The following is a 21,013-nucleotide window of genomic DNA, read 5'->3' as shown; positions in this document are numbered from 1 at the left end:
GCCTAGTCTCGCTCAGAGACTGCCTCCTGGGCGGTGCTACCTCCTACCCTGGCGGTGCTACCTCCTAGCACTATTTCAGGTCCAAATGGGTTGATTCATTCGGCCCAATTTGGGTCTTTCAGGGGCCCGATTGCCCTAAGATTAAGTTAATGGGATCACCTCCCATTTCTAACTTAATCATTGTGCTAACTACGATTATTTCCTAAGACATTTACTGCAACTTGCTCCGGTACGTCAATCGCTTCTTCCGGCGAGCTTCCGGCTAACTTTCGTCGATCATCCGATGAACCCTCGGTGATGCTCCTACGGACTTCCGGCAAACTCCTGGACTTGCGACGATCCACTTGGCGAGTTCCGACAAGCTTCTTTGGCAAGCTCCTGGACTTCTCGGATTTGTTCCCATAGAACCTCCGACGACCGTCCGAACTTTCGTAGAACTCTCGAACTCCCAACGTGATCATTGTCTTGACTCCGGCGCAACTCCTGCTGTATGTCTTTCTTCCATCGTAGTTAATCCTGCACACTCAAAACAAAAACTTTGATCGAGACAATTAATCCTAAGCAATTAACCAAGTTGTCCGGCATGTCATTGGTCCCTCGACGCTTCGTCTGATTCTTCGGCGCATCGTCCTTTCCTGCAGTCTATTGCCCAATCGGTCAGTTGACTCCGCAACTCCGATATCCTTGGCACAATACCCGCTCTTCTTGGCCCGATGCCCGAGTCCACGACCCGAAGCCTTCTGTCGATACGTCGACCGATCCACCGGCCCGACGTCCAATCTTCTGACATGTTCCTCCAGCACAACATGATTTTCTTGCTTTAATTGTCTCATCCTGATCGAAGTATCCTGCGTTACTCAAAACGCAAATTAAATCATAAACATATATCAAGTGGTTTCATAATCAAAATACGAGATTCAACATTTTATAAGCATAAAAATATCTTGTATGCATGGATATATGATGATGTGTAGTGTGTAAGTGCATGTGTTTTCAATGGCATGCGGTATGAGAGTACACGAATATGTTACGATGTGCAATGCATGTATATGCTATGACATGAGGTACGGGAGTGTATGTATGTATTATGACGTGCAATATGAAGTTATACGCATATATTATGACGTGCAGTGTCCGAGTGCACGTATATATTATGACATATGATATAGGAGTGCACGTATATATTATACCGTATAGTGTGAGAGTACATGCATATATTACAATGACGTACGGTATGGGAGTGCACGTATACGTAATGATATGGAGTATATAAATCCATGAATTTGTTATGTTTTCTATATGTACATATAAGTATTTTAAATTATTTTGACATACAATTTTATCTCTTTATTTTACATATGTTATTTTGTAGGGTTATGATTGCTAAAGAAGTCATTTGGATGAGGTGTTTATCATTAGTTATCTTATGTCGATGATTTTGAAATATGATATACATGGTACATACATAAATAAAGTAATGAATGCTTATATTTATTGAGTCATTACTCATTATATACTATATTTTGTAGGTAAAGATAGTAGTACCCCACCCAAGTGATTAGGTAGGGAAGTAAGCATATAAAAGCTCATATCAATAAAGATGTAGACGATGACCTATAAGCATTTTAGGTATATAAATTTTGGATATATTATGTTTGTGTTTCTCTTTGATTAAATGTTATAATTATGTACAGGTGTCAAAGACAATATATAGAAAGAAAACTCTATTATTCTATTTAATAAATTAACATGTTTTAATTTTAAGATTGTCTACTTTCTGTTGCACCATTATCAATAAAAATTAAAATTTAATCATGCATATAGGGTAGGGTATGAGTATAACTAGGAGTAGGATGGTATACTTATTCACCTAGTTAAGTTTTTATATGTAATGCTATTGATGAAAAACTTGATATTAGAGAGAGGGAGATTTTGAATAACATTCACATGTTGCATTGAGTCATATGCCATTCAGACAGTAATAGTGGCCTTAAACGTATGAAATCTTCAAAGTCGCAAATTCTATTACGTGTGAGCATACAAGTGTGAATATCATAACTTAATTCTTTAATAAGATTTTCTTATGTTGCATTGAAATCAAAACCTTCAACAAAAGATTCAATATTTTTGTTTCACTCTTTTTTTAAACAAAAAAAATGCTACTCTTAATATTAGATGATGACATGTTTGTTCCATTCGTATTCAAAGCATGTTAGAAGATTCATAGTTTTTTATTTTTGTTTAATACTAATACTTGAAAATTTATGATAGGATGAGCATTTTCAAATGAATCATTTAATATTTTTGATGAAATGGAGAGTTTCAATTAAAAAACATTTGTCTCTTTGGAATCAAAAGTATTTTTCGAAAATAATTACGATATACAAGACTAAATTGAATGAACTACTCATGTAAAACTTCAAACTCCTAACTTTATTTGAATTCTAGACATTCATATTGAATGTAAATAAAGATAGTTATTATATGTTTGGACATGAATGAGACGAGCAAAGAATAAGTGAAAAAGTTGAATAAGATGATGATTTTAATGTATATACTACCAATTATGTTGTTGATGATATAAATATGTATAAAAATCTCTTGGAGGATATGTTTCGATGACTTTATGCTTAATATTTTAGTTTTATATTTGGATAAAAATGAATTTATCATCATTGAGCTATACTATGAAAATATATAATTTTTAAATGTTAAATTGATGTGATATGATAATGTTACATTATAATAAATTAAATTATTGGTGATATTTTACATATACATGTATTGATGATTTGTAGATATTTTAAGATGTTTTGGAGTTTCAAAGTATTGTACTAGCAAGCTTATAGTTGGATAACATCAAAACATAAATTCTCATGAGTAAACAATATGCTCCCCTAAGATGTTCACCGTAGATATTCGAAGAATGTTTGAAGTAATTGTTTCGTATTGAAAAGCATATTTGGAATGGAAAATATGTAAAATTCGATAAATAATTATTATGTGATGGATATATTCTAAAATAATCTTAAAATATAAACAATATTAAAATTGGTGTTAGAATAGTAATGTAAAAGTTTAAGGTTGTTTAGAGGAAGTTGACTTACAATTGTAAATGAACTGAAATATATTCTATTATGAAATCTACTTTCAAATATGTCAAAATTGATAAATATTTTTTAAAAAAAATAAAATAAACATTACAATTGGTGTTAGAATCATACTCAAGTAGTAATGTGAAAGCTTGATTGAGTTTGGTTGAAGTTCATCTAGTCACATTTAAAAATAAATTTGATGAGATACAACTCAAAACGTGTCAAATTCTATCAATAATTATCCTAATATCATTATAAATAATAAAAAAAATACGACAATCGGTGTTGCAAACATATTTGAGTAATAATGTGAGAGTTTGAGGTTATTTGAAAAAAGTTGATGCCGTTATACTCGAAATTAAACTAAAATATATTCATTTATAAATATATTTCAAAACATATTAAATTTGATAAATAATTATCGTAAATCATCCTAAGATGGAAATATATATATATATATATATATATATATATATATATATATATATATATATATGATAAGTAGATAAGATTTCCTTAAGGCAGTTGAGGAAATCTCTAAGCAGTTGAGAAAAATCCTCCATGCTGAATGTGTATAACCTCCCTACTGAGTGTGTATAAATAGCTATCAAGAGCTCACTATCAAAATGAACTAGACAATTACATCTTATACATTTCATAGTTTCTTCTACAACTTCTATCTTTCTATATTCTTCGTTTAATTTTTATCATGGTATCAAAGTCTTCTTCCTTGCGGATGTAGGCAGCTTTGTCGAAGCCTTCTCTTTTCTCTTCAGTTGGAAAGGGTAGTGCTGCTGCTTACCTCTCCTCCGGTGTCGCGGCCACCTCCTACCCTCACAAGAACCTCGCCTACATTATCGTGGTGGCCGTCGTCCTTGCAACTATTCTTCGGCCAGTGACCTCTCCTCCTTGTTCCCACATCTCACTCGAGCGAGAAGTGCTACTGTCGCCATCCTTACCGCCACAACCATCACTGCCGCAGCAATTTCTCTACAACTGTAATTACTGTAGATTTTTTTTTCTTTCTTTCTTTTCACCTAATCGCTGTAGATTTCTTGCTCATCGCCATTCACTCAAGCTCAAAAATCTTCTCATTGGCGTAAAGTCATGTGTGACGAATATGATGCTCTCCTCCATAACTCTACATGGACCTTAGTACCCTTTCATCACACACAAAATATCATCGGGTGTAAATGGGTCTTTCGAATTAAGCGGAACCTAGACGGATCTATTGCCAGATATAAAGCATGTCTAGTCGCCAAAGAGTTTCATCAACGACCTGGTGTCGACTTCACAGAGACATTTAGTCCCGTTGTTAAACCTACAACAATCTGTCTTATCTTGAGTTTGGCCATCTCAAAGGGCTGGCACATACGACAATTGGATGTTAACAATGCCTTTTTACAGGGGATACTTACTGAAGATGTCTTTATGCAGCAACCTCCTGGTTTCGTTCATCCTCAATATCCGAGGCATGTCTGCAAACTTCAAAAAGCTATTTATGGACTTCGTCAAGCTCCAAGGGCTTGGTATAACGAGCTTGGATCGTTTTTTACCTCAATTGGCTTCATCAATTCCAAGTCTGATACCTCGTTATTCATTTGCCAACACAATGAAAGCATAATATATCTTTTAGTATATGTGGATGATATTATTGTCACATGAAATGATCCTTTGAAGACTCAGGCATTTCTAAAGCACTTGGCCGATCGATTCTCCCTCAAAGATCTAGGAACTTTAAGCTACTTTGGGAGTGGAAGCAACATTTACACCTTCAGGTCTCTTCCTGTCACAAAGAAAGTATATTCAAGATTTATTATCAAAAACAAACATGCAGGATGCGAAAGAGGTTACAACTTCTCTCTCTACCAGTGAATCATTTAAATTATGTGATGGAAGTCCTACTACAGATTCGACTCAATATCGACAAGTCCTTGGCTTCTTACAGTACTTGGCTCTCACCCGTCCAGATATTTCATTTGCCGTCAATAAATTATCGTAATTCATGCATCGACCATCTACTACGCATTGGTCTGCGGTCAAACGAATTTTGCGATATCTTAAAGGGACTCTTAATCATGGCATTTTTCTTCGCAAAAATACTTCACTCCATCTCCATGCTTTTGCTGATGCTGATTGGGCAGGGAACTTTGATGACAGAACTTCTACGTCCGGATACATTGTTTTCCTTGGAGCTATTCCAATCAGTTGGAGTTCAAAAAAACAAAAGACGGTTGCACGATCTACAACTGAAGCTGAATATCGTGCCATCGCCACCGCGGCTGCTGAACTTAATTGGGTCACAAATCTGCTCAAGGAACTCAACGTCAACTCCACAGTTATTCCTACAATATATTGTGATAATATTGGAGCTACCTACTTATGTACTAATCCAGTGTTCTATTCCCACATGAAACACATAGCCATTGGCTTCCACTTCGTGCGAGATCAAGTTGTCAGACATCAACTTCGTGTTTCTCACGTACATACAGCTATACAGTTGATCAACTAGCAGACTCACTCACAAAGCCTCTGCTGAATGTGTATAACCTCCCTGCTGAGTGTGTATAAATAGCTATCAAGAGCTCACTATCAAAATGAACGAGACAATTACATCTTATACATTTCATAGTTTCTTCTACAACTTCTATCTTTCTATATTCTTCGTTTAATTTTTATCAATATATACTACAATTGATGTTAGAATCATATTCTCGTAGTTATGGAAAAATTTGAGGTCATATGGAGGAAGTTTGACTATGTTATAAAAAATGGAACTTAAACATAATTGTGTGTTCGAATCCGAATATCATGGGATCATTAATGACTCTGTCAATTCAGATGTCCCCTTTATTATGTGTTATTGAGATATTGGGATCATTAATGCATATTGTTGAGGTGAGCTGAGATGTCGACAACCAACCTGCAAGATATTATAGGCCGTATGCCTTTGAATTCATCAACTTTTTATCTGTCTGAAAGCCCCCAACAGAAAGAAAGCGGGTTGAAATTTTTAACGGTTGTCGACAGGTTGAAGGAACAATTATTGGATGGTCGAAGACTGCTTCTCAAAGTCTTTTCAGTAGCACTATCGTAGGGTCTCCTCAAATGGTGGTGGCGGTGGTGGTGGTGGGAGCGGAGCGCACCGCTGCACAGGTATTTGGGTGCAAAAGGGGCACTTCTATGGGGGGGCCCTGACGATGTTGTTGTAGATAAGAGAGGACAAATAGGGTCTCGGTGGTATTGCTATAGGGTCTCGGTAACACTGCTGCGAGTGGAAGGAGGCCGCACGAGATTGTCCAGAGAAAGGCTTTGGGCCCTGTTAGAGATTCCAAGGGGACGAGGGAGGAGGAGTTGTCACCTGAAGGCTTCACCCAGGAGACTTCGCTTAGGCTTCACCGCTACCGGCGACATTTTAATTGAACTAGTTCACATTGAACCACTTCGATTTCGATCGTTTACGAACAAATGTGCCCTTGATAGTTTCTAAACAGATAAAATCAATAGTGAATTGATAGAACAAAATCTTTAAAGGAAGAAAACATAAACAAATTAAAAGCTAAAACAAGCAAAACAGAAAGAAAAAAAAAAGGGTTAATTAATTAATTCACTAGTGATTTTTTACTTTAAAATTAATTCCTTGTTTTAATGATTTTGTACAATAATTTGTCATAGTAACTACTTCATGACTGATGATGCACAAAAAAAATCTTTATAGCAAGAAAATATTAATAAAAAGCTAACAGAAAAAGATTAATTCACTAAATCACTAGTGATTTTTGTTATAAGCCATTACTGTCACATCCCGAATTTATAAAAATAATAATAAATCAATAATTTATTATTCATAATTTACATGATAATTTTTTTTTTCATCTCTGAATTCAAATCCTTATCTTTACAATAGTAAATATTTTATTAATTAAAAAAATGATTACATCTTTTTCGTAGGGTCATAAGTTTCTTCCACCCAAGCTTCAGATCTATTACAAAGTAGTAGATTACTCTGAAAATAAACCTAAGATAAAAACATATCAGCAACTACACATAGGAACCTCAAAAAATCAAAACAATAATCTTCAATGTTCATTAAATAAAAATAAATATTAATAATTCAATAAGAAATTATAATATATCGATTCATCATAAAACTTATGTATAAAAAAAAACGATGATAATTTCTTACATAATAAACAAAATCATGCATCAGCCATATGTAACACATACATAATAACAAAGGCGTACATCACCCGATGGTGCACTCTCCCAACAACGGATGGAAAGGCATATTTCACGGGATGGATTCCTCCCAATAGCGGATGGAGTGGTATCTCTCACTTGCCCAAATGGAGATACGTTACTCCCAACAACGGATGGAGGAACCGTCTAACCATCATGTCTGACGATCCACTAATCCCTGAAATGAATCGTCATACCTGCCCTCGATAGGGACACATAAACATCTATGATAATTCATTTACACTCATCCATTCACTCACGCATGCATCAAGAAATCAATATGATTAAATATTATGAGAGATCATACTTGACGTAAATATGCTAAACTATATTCATTAGTAGCTCTGCACTATGATGGGCCTGCAACTCCTTTCACATGTTACACTTTCAATGTGAACTACTAGCCCAGCTACTACATGATAATAATCATATCAGTAGAGAAAGTAAAAAATCAATAATCATTTTCAAATGATATCTCTAGATAAATCCTTTAAATTCATCAAATCATAAAGGCATGAAACACTGATCTCTTAATAGTCCTCAATCAAACAAAACTCTAATTAGAATATCTCAATTGACTTAAATCAAACTCAATTTGATTATTATCTAACGAAACCAACCTCAAATCCTTATAGAACCAATCTAGAATCATTCTAGACTAGTTTAATTTAGATTTGATTGATCTCGATTAAGTCAAGTAGGTTTGAACTAGTCAAGTTAGTTTAGAATCACCCTAAACCGGCTTTAACCGATCAAACCTGTTTGATTTAGTAAATTAACGAGCTCAAACCAATAAAGGGAAAAGAAATTAAACTATGTCGTATAGTGCTAGCCCGGATCGAACCAGCCCACTTGAGTCTTGGGCGGGTCACATGCGCTGCACATGCTTGTTCTAAGTAATAAGTTGAGTTGAGGTACAACGGGCTAAATAGAAGAGTGACGATGTGTCTAATGCTAATCGCATAGTTGGACAGGTTTACCTTCATGGACTAGGTTGAGTCTCACTTATAAGTTAGGCTGAGTCTTACCATTGAACTAGGTTATACTTGGCTCGCGAGTTGGTTGTACTTAGACACATAAGTTGGGGTCATATCTAACAACATGTATTGGGTCGTACCTAATCGCATGAGCTGGCTTATGCCTGGCCACGTGGTTGGGTCGTACCTTGCCACATGGCTGGGTCATGCCTAGTCACACGGGCTAGGTTGTACTTCGACATATGTACTAGGTTGTACATGACCATATGGGCTAAGTTGATCAGATCTGACATATCAACCTGACTCAAGTCGGACCTCAATTAGACTTCTCTTGTCAAATTAAATTTTAATATTTAAAATTATTAAAGAATAACTCAAATCAATTAACTAAAAATTTAAATTCATGATCTTAAATTTAAAACTAATTATATTATAGAATTTCACACATAATTCTTAAAATAGAGATATATCTAATGAAATAAATTAGAACTATAATGCTAATTCAAAAATAAAAAAAATTTAATAATTAAATCAATATCAAAATTCACATAAGCTTAATAGATCAATATAAATCAAATAATCATTCTAACATCGCAAATCAATTATTATTGTTTACTAATCATGAAATTTTGAAATTAAAACATTATAATACATTATAAAATTATAATAATCTTAATGTAAGATTTCAAAACATAAATCAAAACTAACTAAAAGGAAAAGATCCTACCTCTCCTCGACTATCCTTTCCTCGATAAAAAATTCTCTCTTCAATCCTCTCATTGTTAGTCCCCTTTATATAAGAGAAGATGAGATCTTCCCAGATGATAAGTAATAATTTAATTCTTATTTTTAATTTATTTTATTTTTTTTCACACACAAAGAGAGAAATATAATATTAATTTCTTATAGTTCACATACGAAAATGAAATGTAAATTATTTAATCAAATCACTCATTAAGAAATAAATCAATTAATAATTTAATTGATTAATAGAATTCCTAACTTATTCACATGATTAAAGAAATCAAATTTAATCATTTCCTTAACAATAGTACACAAACATAGAAATTAATAATAAATCAATACATCTAGTAATCTAGTAATTAATTTATGTTAAAAAATTATCGATGATTACAATTACACATTTAAAACTAAAAAACCAATTAATTTAATGACTCATTCAAATCTTGAACTATAATCTTAACAATATTAGCAGCTAATGCTCTAACCAATTGAACTAATAAACTATATGATTATTCATTCTTGCAAGACTAATCTTAAACATAGTTTAAAAAATTAACTCAAACAAAAATAACATGTGACCTAAGATCCAAGTGCAAGTTGACAAATGGATAAAACCACAGGACAGGAGATGGACAAACGGTTCCTTAAGGATCACAAAGGGACAAGATTAAGATTTGTTGAAGAGAAGGCTTAAGTTACCTGTGTAACCATGGAAAGTAATGACATTACAAAGAGTAAGAAGAGATCGTCAGTTCCGAAGCTTTCAGAAAGTTCCCAGGTAACAAATATGGTAGACTTTGAATATGTTAATGGAAGAGAAACCAAATCTGCAGCCTTCCTGCATTGAGTATGTCTGCAACCACATGTGAACTTTTTCCAACCCACCAGCCCAAGTTGGCAAATATAAAGTGAATCAATTAAGGTGAGTTCGAGACAGACAGGTCATAGTAATCCCAAGTTTCCTCGTCCTCAAAGAAAGTTTTGGGATGCAGGGAGGAGAAGATATTTAGTTATGCAAGTCACCAACATTATACATTTCTTCCTTTCATTTATACAAATTTTGTGTAGTTCAAGAACATATACATAAATTCAAGTTGCCGATGGTTTTAGTTAACAGTGTATCCCAATTTAATCACTAATATAGAATTCAGTAAACAAAATCAGTCATGAACTTAATTATTATTGTAGAAGCTGTTACACAAAATCACTATAATCAGAGAGAAAGAATAACAATTTAAAATCTAAAAAGCTGATGCTAAATAATTTGAAAGAAATAAAGGCTGGTGAACCAGCCATCACACAAAATCAATGCTAAACTTTTAGTCACTAGTTAGAATGTTATTGACTGTAATCACTGAAACAAGAACAGAAACAATTTAAGACAAAAACACACTAATACAAGAAAAGGTTAAACGATTAAAACTGGTCATGAAGTCAATTACTTGTGAAAAAGAAGATTGAACAAGTGAAAATGAGTCATGGAGTTGTTTACTAGAGAACAAGCATTTACACAGAATTAGTGAAACAAGGAAGAAAAAGGTAAATGCTGAAAAATAAAGATATAATATAATAGAAAAAAAATTTCACTTAAAATTTTTAAAAAATCAAACAAGAAAAGATTAAATAACGAAATTTAGTCATGAAGTTTATTACTAGTGACCAAGTTATTGCACAACAAGACCAAAGCAAGAAAAGAAAGACCATGCTAAATATCTAAAAGACTATTTCCTAAATTGCTAACAGCATCAAACAAGAACAAGTTACGCAATCAAAAATCAGTCACCAAATTCATTATTAGTGAACAAGCTATTACTAATTTAAGGTTAAATACAATTAAATTTCAGCCATGAATTTAAATATGAGTGAAAAAGCTAATATGCAAACAAAGTAAAAGAAAATGTTAAAAAATTAGAATCAGTCAGGAAACTATATACGAGTGAATAAGCTATTAAACGAAAATAGTAAAACATATAACAATCTATCACATGAAAAATACTAAAATAGAAGATTAAACAAATACAAGTAAACATGAAAGTAATAAAATTAAAGGTTAAACAAAACTGAGCAAACAATTTATTAAACAAAAATATTAAAACATAGAAATAATCTATTACAGGAAAATAGTTAAATAGAAAAGAATCTGTAGCCCATGCAAATAACAAGCTATCACAAGAAAGTAATAAAATGAAATGTTAAACAAATACAACTGAACATGACAATAGTAAAATGAATGGTTAAACAAATATCAAGAGACAATTTATTAAATGAAAATAGTAAACCATAGAAAGAAACAATATCTATGTTTTCAACTTTTTCCCAGATTGTGCTCCTGTTTCACTTTTTCCCAAACGATGCCCCCTACTTTTTCTTGTAATACCAGTAATGACTTTTATTATTGCCCGTCGCCTCCACTCTCACCCTCGTTTGTCACTGTCGTCATGCCCTCATCCGCTGCCTACACCCTCACCCTCGAACACACCCTCGCCCTCGTCCAATGTTGTCATTGCTAAGGACCTTCTCTGTCATACTCGCCTCCACTCTCGCCCTTGTTTGCTACTATCACCCTTGCCCTAGGTTAAAAAATTAAAATCAGTAGGGAAACTATATACGAGTGAATAAGCTATTAAACGAAAATAGTAAAACATATAACAAGCTATCACATGAAAAATACTAAAATAGAAGGTTAAACAAATACAAGTAAACATGAAAGTAATAAAATAAAAGGTTAAACAAAACTGAGCAAACAATTTATTAAACAAAAATATTAAAACATAGAAATAATCTATTACAGGAAAATAGTTAAATAGGAAAAAATCTGTAGCCCATGCAAATAACAAGCTATCACAAGAAAGTAATAAAATGAAATGTTAAACAAATACAACTGAACATGATAATAGTAAAATGAATGGTTAAACAAATATCAAGAAACAATTTATTAAATGAAAATAGTAAAACATAGAAAGAAACTATATCTATGTTTTCAACTTTTTCCCAGATTGTGCCCCTGTTTTCACTTTTTCCCAAACAATGCCCCCTACTTTTTCTTGTAATACCTGTAATGCCCCTTATTGTTACTCGTTGCCTCCACTCTCACCCTCGTTTGCCACTGTCGTCATGCCCTCGTCCGCCGCCTACACCCTCACCCTCAAACACACCCTCGCCCTCATCCAATGTTGTCATTGCTAAGGACCTTCTCTATCACACTCTTATTCGCCGCCTCCGCTCTCGCCCTTGTTTGCCACTATCACCCTTGCCCTAGTTTGTCCCTGTCGAGATGCCACCAAGGCCTTATTGCGAGATCCTCACCCTCCATCTCCACCACAGCTTATGCCCATTCTATCGTTTCCCTCCTCGCCTCCACCTTAGACGCCTTCCATCACACTATCTTCAAGGTGGGTGTCCTCGACCCCCTCCTTCGTCTTTTGGATTCCGAGCTCCCTGCACTAAAGGAGCTTCCATAATATGGGAAAAATGAAAACAATGGTATCTTCCAGAAAAAAAAGCCCAAAAAGATATGCTTTTTCAAGAAAATCGTCTAAGAAACTATATCACATAAAAATAAATGCCCCTATTTTTAGTTTTCCCCAAATGGTACACCTTACTTTTTCGTGTAATACCTATAATGCTCCTTGTTGTCACCCATCACCTCCACCCTCGCCCTTGTTTGCCACTACTGTCGTGCCCTCGTCCGCCACCTCCTCGCTCACCCTCGAACGCGCCCTCGCCCTCATCCGATGTTGTCGTCGCTAAGGACCTTCCTTTTCTATCACGCTCTCGTATGTCACCTCTCTCACCCTTGCTCGACACTCTCCCCCCTGCCCTCGTCTGTCGCTATTGAGATGTCACTAAGGCCCTCACCCTTGTCGTCCATCTCCACCACAGCTTACGCCACCACTATTGTTGTTTCCCTCCTTGCGTCACCTTAGATGTCTTTCATCGCACCATCTTAGAGAGGGTGTCCTCAACCCCCTCCTCGCCCTTATTCGCCACTCTCACCCTTGCCCTTGTTTATCGCTATCGAGATGTCATCAAGGCCCTCACCTTCCATCTCCACCACAGCTTGTGCCACTTCTGTCGTTTCCCCCCTCGCCTTCACCTTAGACACCTTCCATTACACCATTTACAAGGGGGGTGTCCTCGATCCCCTCCTTTATCTTTTGATTCAGAGCTCCCCACGCTAAAGAAGCATGCATAATATGGGAAAAATGAAAACAAGGATACCTTCCAGAAAAAGCCCAAAAAAGATAGGTTTTCCAAGCTGTATTACATAAAAATAGATAAATAAAAAAATTTAATGGCCCATGCAGGTTTCGAACCTGCGACCTTCGCGTTATTAGCACGACGCTCTAACCAACTGAGCTAATAGGCCATCTGATATTTAAATTAAATTATAACATATTATTGAATAATCAGAAATAGTTCCAAGGTTTCCCATGAAAGACAAAGATTTATTTTAACACCTAAAAGCTTTTGAGGTATCCAAAATTATCAGAGCAATGGAGAGAATCAAACACTATACTAATAAAAATAGAAACGTGCAGTCACATCAAAATTTCCAACCACAACAATCACTATCCAGATCAGGATACTTGTTACAAAGCCAACCAACAGAGCCATGGACAATCATTAATAATTAATATCAAAACATGGTTTTCAAGGTAACTATGGGCAGATCTAGTCAGAAAAAGCCAAAATACAAAACTTAATATAGAAGGATATGCACCAACGAAAATAAATGTCACAGTATCCAAATTGACAAATGAAACCACAGAAGATGGATAAGAAGATCAATAAGAAACAAAAAAGGACAAATCATGATTTATGTGAAAATTAATCTGCAAGTTACTTGTATTACTATGGAAAATAATAACAGAGACTAAACAGAGTAAGAAACCAGTTCCCAAGCTCTAGGATAGTTTCAATGTAATAAGTGCGACAAAATGTAAACGCATTAAAGGAAGAGAAACCAAATCTCCAATTTTTGTCTTTTGAGTATATCTGCAGCATAATTGAAAATGTTACATCCAACCAGCCCAAGCTTGCAAAGATAAAGTGTATTAACTAAAGATGAGTTCAATGCACATCATAACAATCTCAAATTTTCACTGCTGATCTACAGATTCTTCAAAGAATGTTTTGAAACACAGGAAGATTGTCAGTTATGGAAGAAGCAAATATTTACCAACATTAAATATTCCTGTCTTTCTACTTATACCTAGTTTTGGTATGTCAAATGTATATTCGTCATTGGTGGTTTTTGCATAAATATTCCCTAACAGCCTCAGAGTGGTTTTAGTACAAAACAAATATAGCAAACTTAATTGGCTGCTTTTGGCCACATAAATGAGTTTGACCATGATGACAACAAGTCAAATGACAGCAGTTCATATGTACATAAAATGAAGCACACAGAACTGTAGAAAAGCCCAACATACAATTTGCAACGATATTCAAGTGTTAATTGCAAAATTTTAAATTTTCATCAATCTTGGTTTATAATTAATGCCAATAAAATGATATGTTGAGCTACAATGAGAAAATAGTAAACAATAACTATAATCTCCACAGCATCTTGTAATTTACCTTCTTAGAAGTGGCAAGTACATTCAAGAAGAAAATATATACCATATCATTCCTCAAAAAAACCATTAAAATCAGTGAACAATCTTAAAATATAATTTGAAGTACTGCAAAACAGAAAAGGAAACTTATATTTGTTGAATCATTTATCCTTGATGATTTCCATTAATCATTCATCATAGGAACCACCTGCAAACACAGACCTCCAAAAGGATGAGCTTAAGTGAATCATCACACTTCCAATATGCTTTGACTAAGGTTGATCGGACACTTCACCCTGACAAAAGAAAGCCCAATATACTGAATCAGTACACTTTTTGAATGCAACAGTCTTCAAAAGTTGTCTCCTACAAGGATCCTAATGTCTAATGTATCACTTTTGGTCCAAAAGAGGTTCGATAAGGCAGTAATTACTGGTTGTTCTCTAGTCAAACATCTCGATTATCTCTCTTGGACAGAAAGCACGGATATGCTCCAACTCACTTGTTCCCATGTAGTCAACTGCAAAACCAAGATTCAGTACCACCAAGTTGAATTCTTAGCCGCAATATAAACATCCCAGAAAGAACTAAGTGGGGCATTAGGTATCCAGTTTTGAGTGCTTCAACCGAGTTCTACAACATCCTATAGAGATATCGTCAAAGAGAAAGGTAATTTCAACTTTCGTCATCTAGCATTGAGATTTAGAGGCTTTCCTTGCGGACAATAAAATTGTTCAGCAGAAATGATTTCCTATAAACAGATATCATAATGTCACAACGTATCCACTAGGCAATCATAAACCCTAGTGGATACCGCCGTATCGAGGCCAAACGTGAAGGACCCAAAACCCTAATCTGCAAGAAGACATCCATAAGCAAAAAGAAGCTGTCATTCATGTCAATTACTATAAAAACTTCGCCGGAAACGAAAATGAGGACATATATCGAGAGTCTGTCGGTCAGTGGGACCCTAGGATCGGCATCAAATCACCAGAGAAGAGCTCAATAACTCAAATTGCAGCGTCTAGCTATAATTTGAGAGGACGAGAAGACGGGGTAACCTGGGCTCCCTTTCCTTTCCGACCGGGAGTACAGGCGCCCGCCATTGAGATCGGGTGGGCATCGATCTGCCTTCCCTTCGCCTTAGCCCTCGCTCCATCGGCACTTCGGCCCGCTAGCGGGAACCAAGGAACAGCTTACTGGTTTATATGGCGGCAATTGGTGCGTCGGACTGCAACCGGGTGGCGCCGGACCGGTTCGAGCGCGAACCGTCTCGGACCGGAGTGAGGTGTATGTTGGACCCAAGGGGTCAGTTCGGCTTGTGTGGTGCGCTTTCGGGTTCGCGCGTTGCGTAGGTGTATATTGCCTTTGTGGACGGAAGATAACAGATCACAGCAACAGATTATTACAGCGACACGGTTCATCAATGGCTTTGCCTTCTCTACGTTCTGGCCCACCTATGAGAGGACGCCACATCACATGGGTCCCATGGACATTCTGTATCATGCAACACGACTGCTTCTCACGTAAGAGCATCATCATCCATCGACTTTTATTTACGCCCACCTTCGGTAACTCTGACTGAGTTACCCACACTGCGGGGGCCAGCAGAACAACTATGGCCCCGAGGAGCGGGACCTACAAAAAGCTAAGCCTCACGTCAATGTTGGCCCCTTTTTCCGTCCGGTCGCCATTCATCTCAAATCCAGGCTCGTTTTAACCCTTCTCCAAGAGAAGAGACCCAAATATGCCTTTGGCCAACTCTTATCCAGTTTGGCCTGTCAAAATCACAAACAAAATGATGCGCACATACATACATACCACACCCCCGCGTAGTTATCGATCGATAGTGGAAGCAAACAGTGCGTGCACTATAATGAAGAGGATGGACCGTAAAGCCTCGATTCGTTTGCCCCGTTTGCCCACTTTATTTGACAGTTTCGTGGTACAAAGGTAGGTACACAGAACAAGGAAGATGAGATCACGTGACCTCCACGTGGAATTCACTTGGCTATCCTCGATGGATAGAGACGAGTGACCAGATTTTGATGTCCACGTGTCATAAGCCATACATGAAACCGGGACTCGATCCAATTGTAGTGGGCAGCGGGAGATGGTGGGCTCCCTCGGCAGCGGTGGCGGTCAGCGGTGAGAGGCGAGGGCGCGGCGGAGCACCGGGACGAGGGCGGCGGGGGCGCTGAGGTGAGGGAGGTGGCCCTCGATGGGGAGGAGCTCGACGGTAGTGCGGCCGCCCAGGTGGGCCTTGAGGTAGGCGGCGACGGAGACGGGAACGGAGACGTCCTTGGCGGTCTGGATGACGACGCAGGGGGCGCGGACGAGGCCAAGCACGCCGCGGAGGTCGCTGTTGAACACCGTCCGCGACACGAACAGCGAGATGTCTGGCCGCATGTTGAACAGCGTTCGGCTGAACTCCCGGACAGCCGCGGGCACGTCAGCCCCCACCGCCAGCGGCGCGAACCCCCGCACCCACGCGTCGTAGTTCGCCTCCATCGCCGCGAACACTTTCTCGATCTCACCCCTCTCGAATCCCCCGTGGTAGTCTCTGTCGTTTAAGAACCTGATCGATCGCGACGAGCTCACTCCTATCAGTCGCAAGAACAGGATGGCATACATGCATATGGAGGTGCATACAAACAAACCTGGGGGAGGCGCCAACGAGGATGAGCTTGAGGAAGAGCTCAGGGCGGCGGATGGCGGCGAGGATACCGATCATGGCGGAGACGGAGTGACCGACGAAGAAGCAGCGGTCGACGCGGAGGGCGTCAAGGATGGCGAGGAGGTCGTCGACGTAGGCGTCGAGGGTGGTGTAGCGGCGGAAGTCGAAGTGATCGGGGTTGACGCTGCCGGCGCAGACCAGGTCGTAGAGTACGACCCGGTAGTCGCGCTGGAAGTAGGGGAGGACGCGGTTCCACGCCGACTGGTCCGTGCCGAAGCCGTGCGACAGCACCAGCACCCGCTCGCCACCGCCCACCACCCTCACGTTCAGAATCTCTAGCAGCTTCCCGCTGCCGCTCCCGTTGCCTGCCGCCGCTGCTCTGACATTGCTGTTGCCACCCATGCCTGGCCTCACCTCGCGCCCTCCCTTTTACCTAATAATAATGTGTCCCTTAGACCAAGTAATACTTATGTATGATTGGCATTCATATCGCTGAGAATAGAGAGAGAGGAAGATGGTCTATATACACACACTTGGAGATATAATACGGTACATATGTGTTTCTCAAGTGCTTTGGTTTCTATGTATATATAGACAAGTGGGGTTAGCGATGGAGAGGGAGAGACAGAGAGAGAGAGAGGTTGGAAAAGGATGCTTCACCCTCTTCTTCTACTCCATGGATTCTGAGGGGATGATGACGGTAATTATGGTCACATCACAAGTAACTTGACTCTTATTTGTCCAAGGAAAATATGTTACCACTGTATCATACAAATTTATACTTAAACAAGTAGTCTCATAATAGTTTATTTTATTGTTCTTAGTTGGAGCTTTTGAATCCTCCTCGGTCTATAATTTTTTTCATAAATATCATTTAGTACATAACAGCTTAGATTATATCCAATCTTTATATATGTCAATCATGATTAATTTGATTCTAACTTTCAATAAATATAAAATACTCATGTGTGAGATGAAGGTTGATCGAAGATAAAAGAAATAATCTCGCAATCAAGGTGTAACAGGTTTACCCAAATCAGTAAAAATATTAGAGTGGAAGTCACATTCAGACCACATATACACCAAATAAATGTGCAACACTGGCATTTTCCAATCAAAATTGCAGCACATATCCACCATAAGCAGCTACAGGAAAAACCACAATTCTGCAATTAGCTTCTGAGCTCTTGCATCACAGTTGTCTCTGACCGCAAACAAGCAGAAAACAGAGGAAGAAGAAGGGAGATCATATTGTCTTGCTCTCACAGTTGTCGTCCCTGACTGTAAACAAATACAAAACAGAGGAGGAGAAGAAGAAGGAGGATCACATTGTCTTGTTTCCAACGTTCTACATTATTATATATGTTTGTCAGTTTCTAGTTTTGGTCTCAGATTTGTTTGAATGATTATTTGAGCTAAGTTTGCTGATGTTAGCTGGGATTTGTTGTGCGCTATGTGTCCCAGCTCTACATTGTCCCAGCTCTTGATTGCTCCCATCTTTTCTGATGCAACTGTTGCTGGTGAGCTATGTGTGCCATGAATTTTGTTGGCAAGCGAAGCCCGGGATGACACTGCTGATCGATATCTGGCAAGAGAGCAATGATGGTTTGTGGTAGCAGAAGTGGATAACTTCACCAAGAATCTGATTCATAGCCTATCTCTGTTCTCCACTGTAGTGCTGCTGCTGCTGCTGCTGCTTTTGGTCCCTCACTATCTTGCAGCCGCATCCACCTAATTCCTCCCCACATGCAGCCGGGCCCACCCTAACCTTTGCTCAATTTCTTCCCCCATTTATCTCTAAGAAATTGGATGGGGATTGACCAACACCTCATTTTCTATTCCTATTTATCCACCCCCTGTACATGATTTGTGTTTTGAGTAAGGATACAAACCCGGCAAAATTGTTTTTTATGGTAGAGAAATGATGAGATGAAGAAAGTAGCAAAATAAGTGGCATAAAAAAGAATAATAATCTATAAGTTTGATAGCCAGTCGTCAATTTGAATTATAAAGATGATCTAATCTGACTTATATGAAATTATACTGCACTCTAAAAAAAGATCGATTTGATAGCACAAATCTATGGCAGGTGTGATTCATTCATGATGTCTATTTTCCCTACCATCATCACATTTCAATATAAAAAGAGTATGCCAGATGTTAGATGGTTATTATCTGAGATCTTAAAGAGTTGTAGAGCGAAGAAGAATATGTCATTGCTCCAATCTTTCATGTCAAAGCTTTTCATTTCTTCATCTGCACTGAGCTATTACATCTTTTTTATCTTTGCCCTTTCCTTTTCCTCTCCTGCTTTGGCTGGGGTGGGGTGTCACATGGACCAGATTCCCAGGACAACATCTTTCACCCTTTCGAGCTCCAATAGCACTCTTTCTTTTTCCCCTTCTCCTGACAAGGGATACATAGCACCATTGCTTCGTGGCTCAATTGTTGGAGTAAGGACAGGAGAACATCCTTTTCCTGCATCCAATTCATGATCTGTGGTCCTCCTTGTAGTGAGTTTCTAAAAGGTAGATCAACACCATGCATATGTTTTACTTGGAGAAACAATGACGTCAGTTTCTGAGACAAGTTTTGTTCATGTATTTTGATGGTAATAGTGCTTAAGGGCTCATTCATTTCAAATTAAGATGAACAAGTAGACAATCCTTGCATTCGTAAATATTATTCTTTTCCTATTATAAGGTCCTGTATTGACGAAAGTGTGATCGACTAATCCGTCCTAGTAATCAAAGAATGACAATTGATCTATTAGGATAATGTAATGACAAAAATAAAAATTATTGTGTATGAAAAAACTTAAAAATTATATATTTTTCTCAATCTTTTATCACCTAAATCGAATAAACAAATCTTATAACGATTGTCTAGATCAAAAATGGATGATGAGACCCTCATTAAATTCGAAAAAACTCATTCCAATTCAAATCACCTGACATTATGATTTGAGCATCCTATATGAACTTCTAAGTTAGATCTTAGAATTAACTATGAATCATATGTCTGTTAGATAAGGTTTTGGCACCCACAAGGGAGGAATTTGTGAAGGTAGATGAAAAGAAAGGTTGTGACAGATGCTGCAGTGAAGTGGCCATACTGAAACCAAAAACCTTGATGTAAAATTCAGTCTTTCTTTAGGTCCAGTGCCTTTGAAAACAATGCAAGAAATAGACAGCTATCTTAATATTCTTGTGGCCATGATCTCTGGGTCCCTTTCACCATTTCTGCTCATCTTTCTTGACAATGACTTTGTTTGAGGGAGAAAGAGATGTGTCTTTATACAAGGTGCAAGAAATTGGTAGTGGGATGATCGGATGACTCGTTGGCCTTATCCTCTACGCAAGTGCAGGTTCTGAGTGTACCAAGTATTATGCTCGGGCTCAGGGAAGAACACTCCTTGAATGATCACTGGAAATGGCTCTCTTGTTTCTTGGGATCTTTTACCTTACCTTTTTCCCTGACATCTTCTAAATGAGTGAGTCCCTGGCCATCTCAGAAAGGATTCCAAGACCTAACACTGATGAATGCACTGAACCTATGGTTCAGTCATGGACACCATGATTTCAACCACCACCTTTATATGGAGATATTTATGTAGTGTGTGTGTGTGTGTGTGTGGATCAAGAGAATCCTTTGCTCGAGGTCCCATTGGTAGGATATTTCATGTTTATTTGGCTAGGATTCTCATGAGAAATGGAATTG

General features: G+C 37.6%; 1 protein-coding gene and 1 non-coding gene across 2 annotated transcripts; both read right to left on the bottom strand.

The window, feature by feature from the left end:
* Window positions 1–13,350: 13,350 nt before the first annotated feature.
* TRNAI-AAU (transfer RNA isoleucine (anticodon AAU)) lies at window positions 13,351–13,424 on the bottom strand. The gene has a single exon. It is a non-coding gene; the product is annotated as a tRNA-Ile (tRNA).
* A 3,078-nt stretch (window positions 13,425–16,502) lies between these two features.
* LOC103988931 (probable strigolactone esterase DAD2) lies at window positions 16,503–17,857 on the bottom strand. The gene is made up of 2 exons (XM_009407621.3): window positions 17,277–17,857; window positions 16,503–17,194 (listed from the first exon to the last, which is right to left on the bottom strand). Exons 1-2 carry the CDS (start codon window positions 17,693–17,695, stop codon window positions 16,759–16,761), a joined length of 855 nt encoding a protein of 284 aa, XP_009405896.1. The 5' UTR covers window positions 17,696–17,857; the 3' UTR covers window positions 16,503–16,758.
* Between the last annotated feature and the right edge of the window lie 3,156 nt (window positions 17,858–21,013).

Source organism: Musa acuminata, chromosome BXJ3-6 (assembly GCF_036884655.1).
Source record: "Musa acuminata AAA Group cultivar baxijiao chromosome BXJ3-6, Cavendish_Baxijiao_AAA, whole genome shotgun sequence".
In the NCBI taxonomy this organism is placed as follows: Eukaryota; Viridiplantae; Streptophyta; class Magnoliopsida; order Zingiberales; family Musaceae; genus Musa; species Musa acuminata.
Note: the sequence above shows the minus strand (reverse complement) of the source record. Positions and strands in the feature narration are given on the sequence as shown.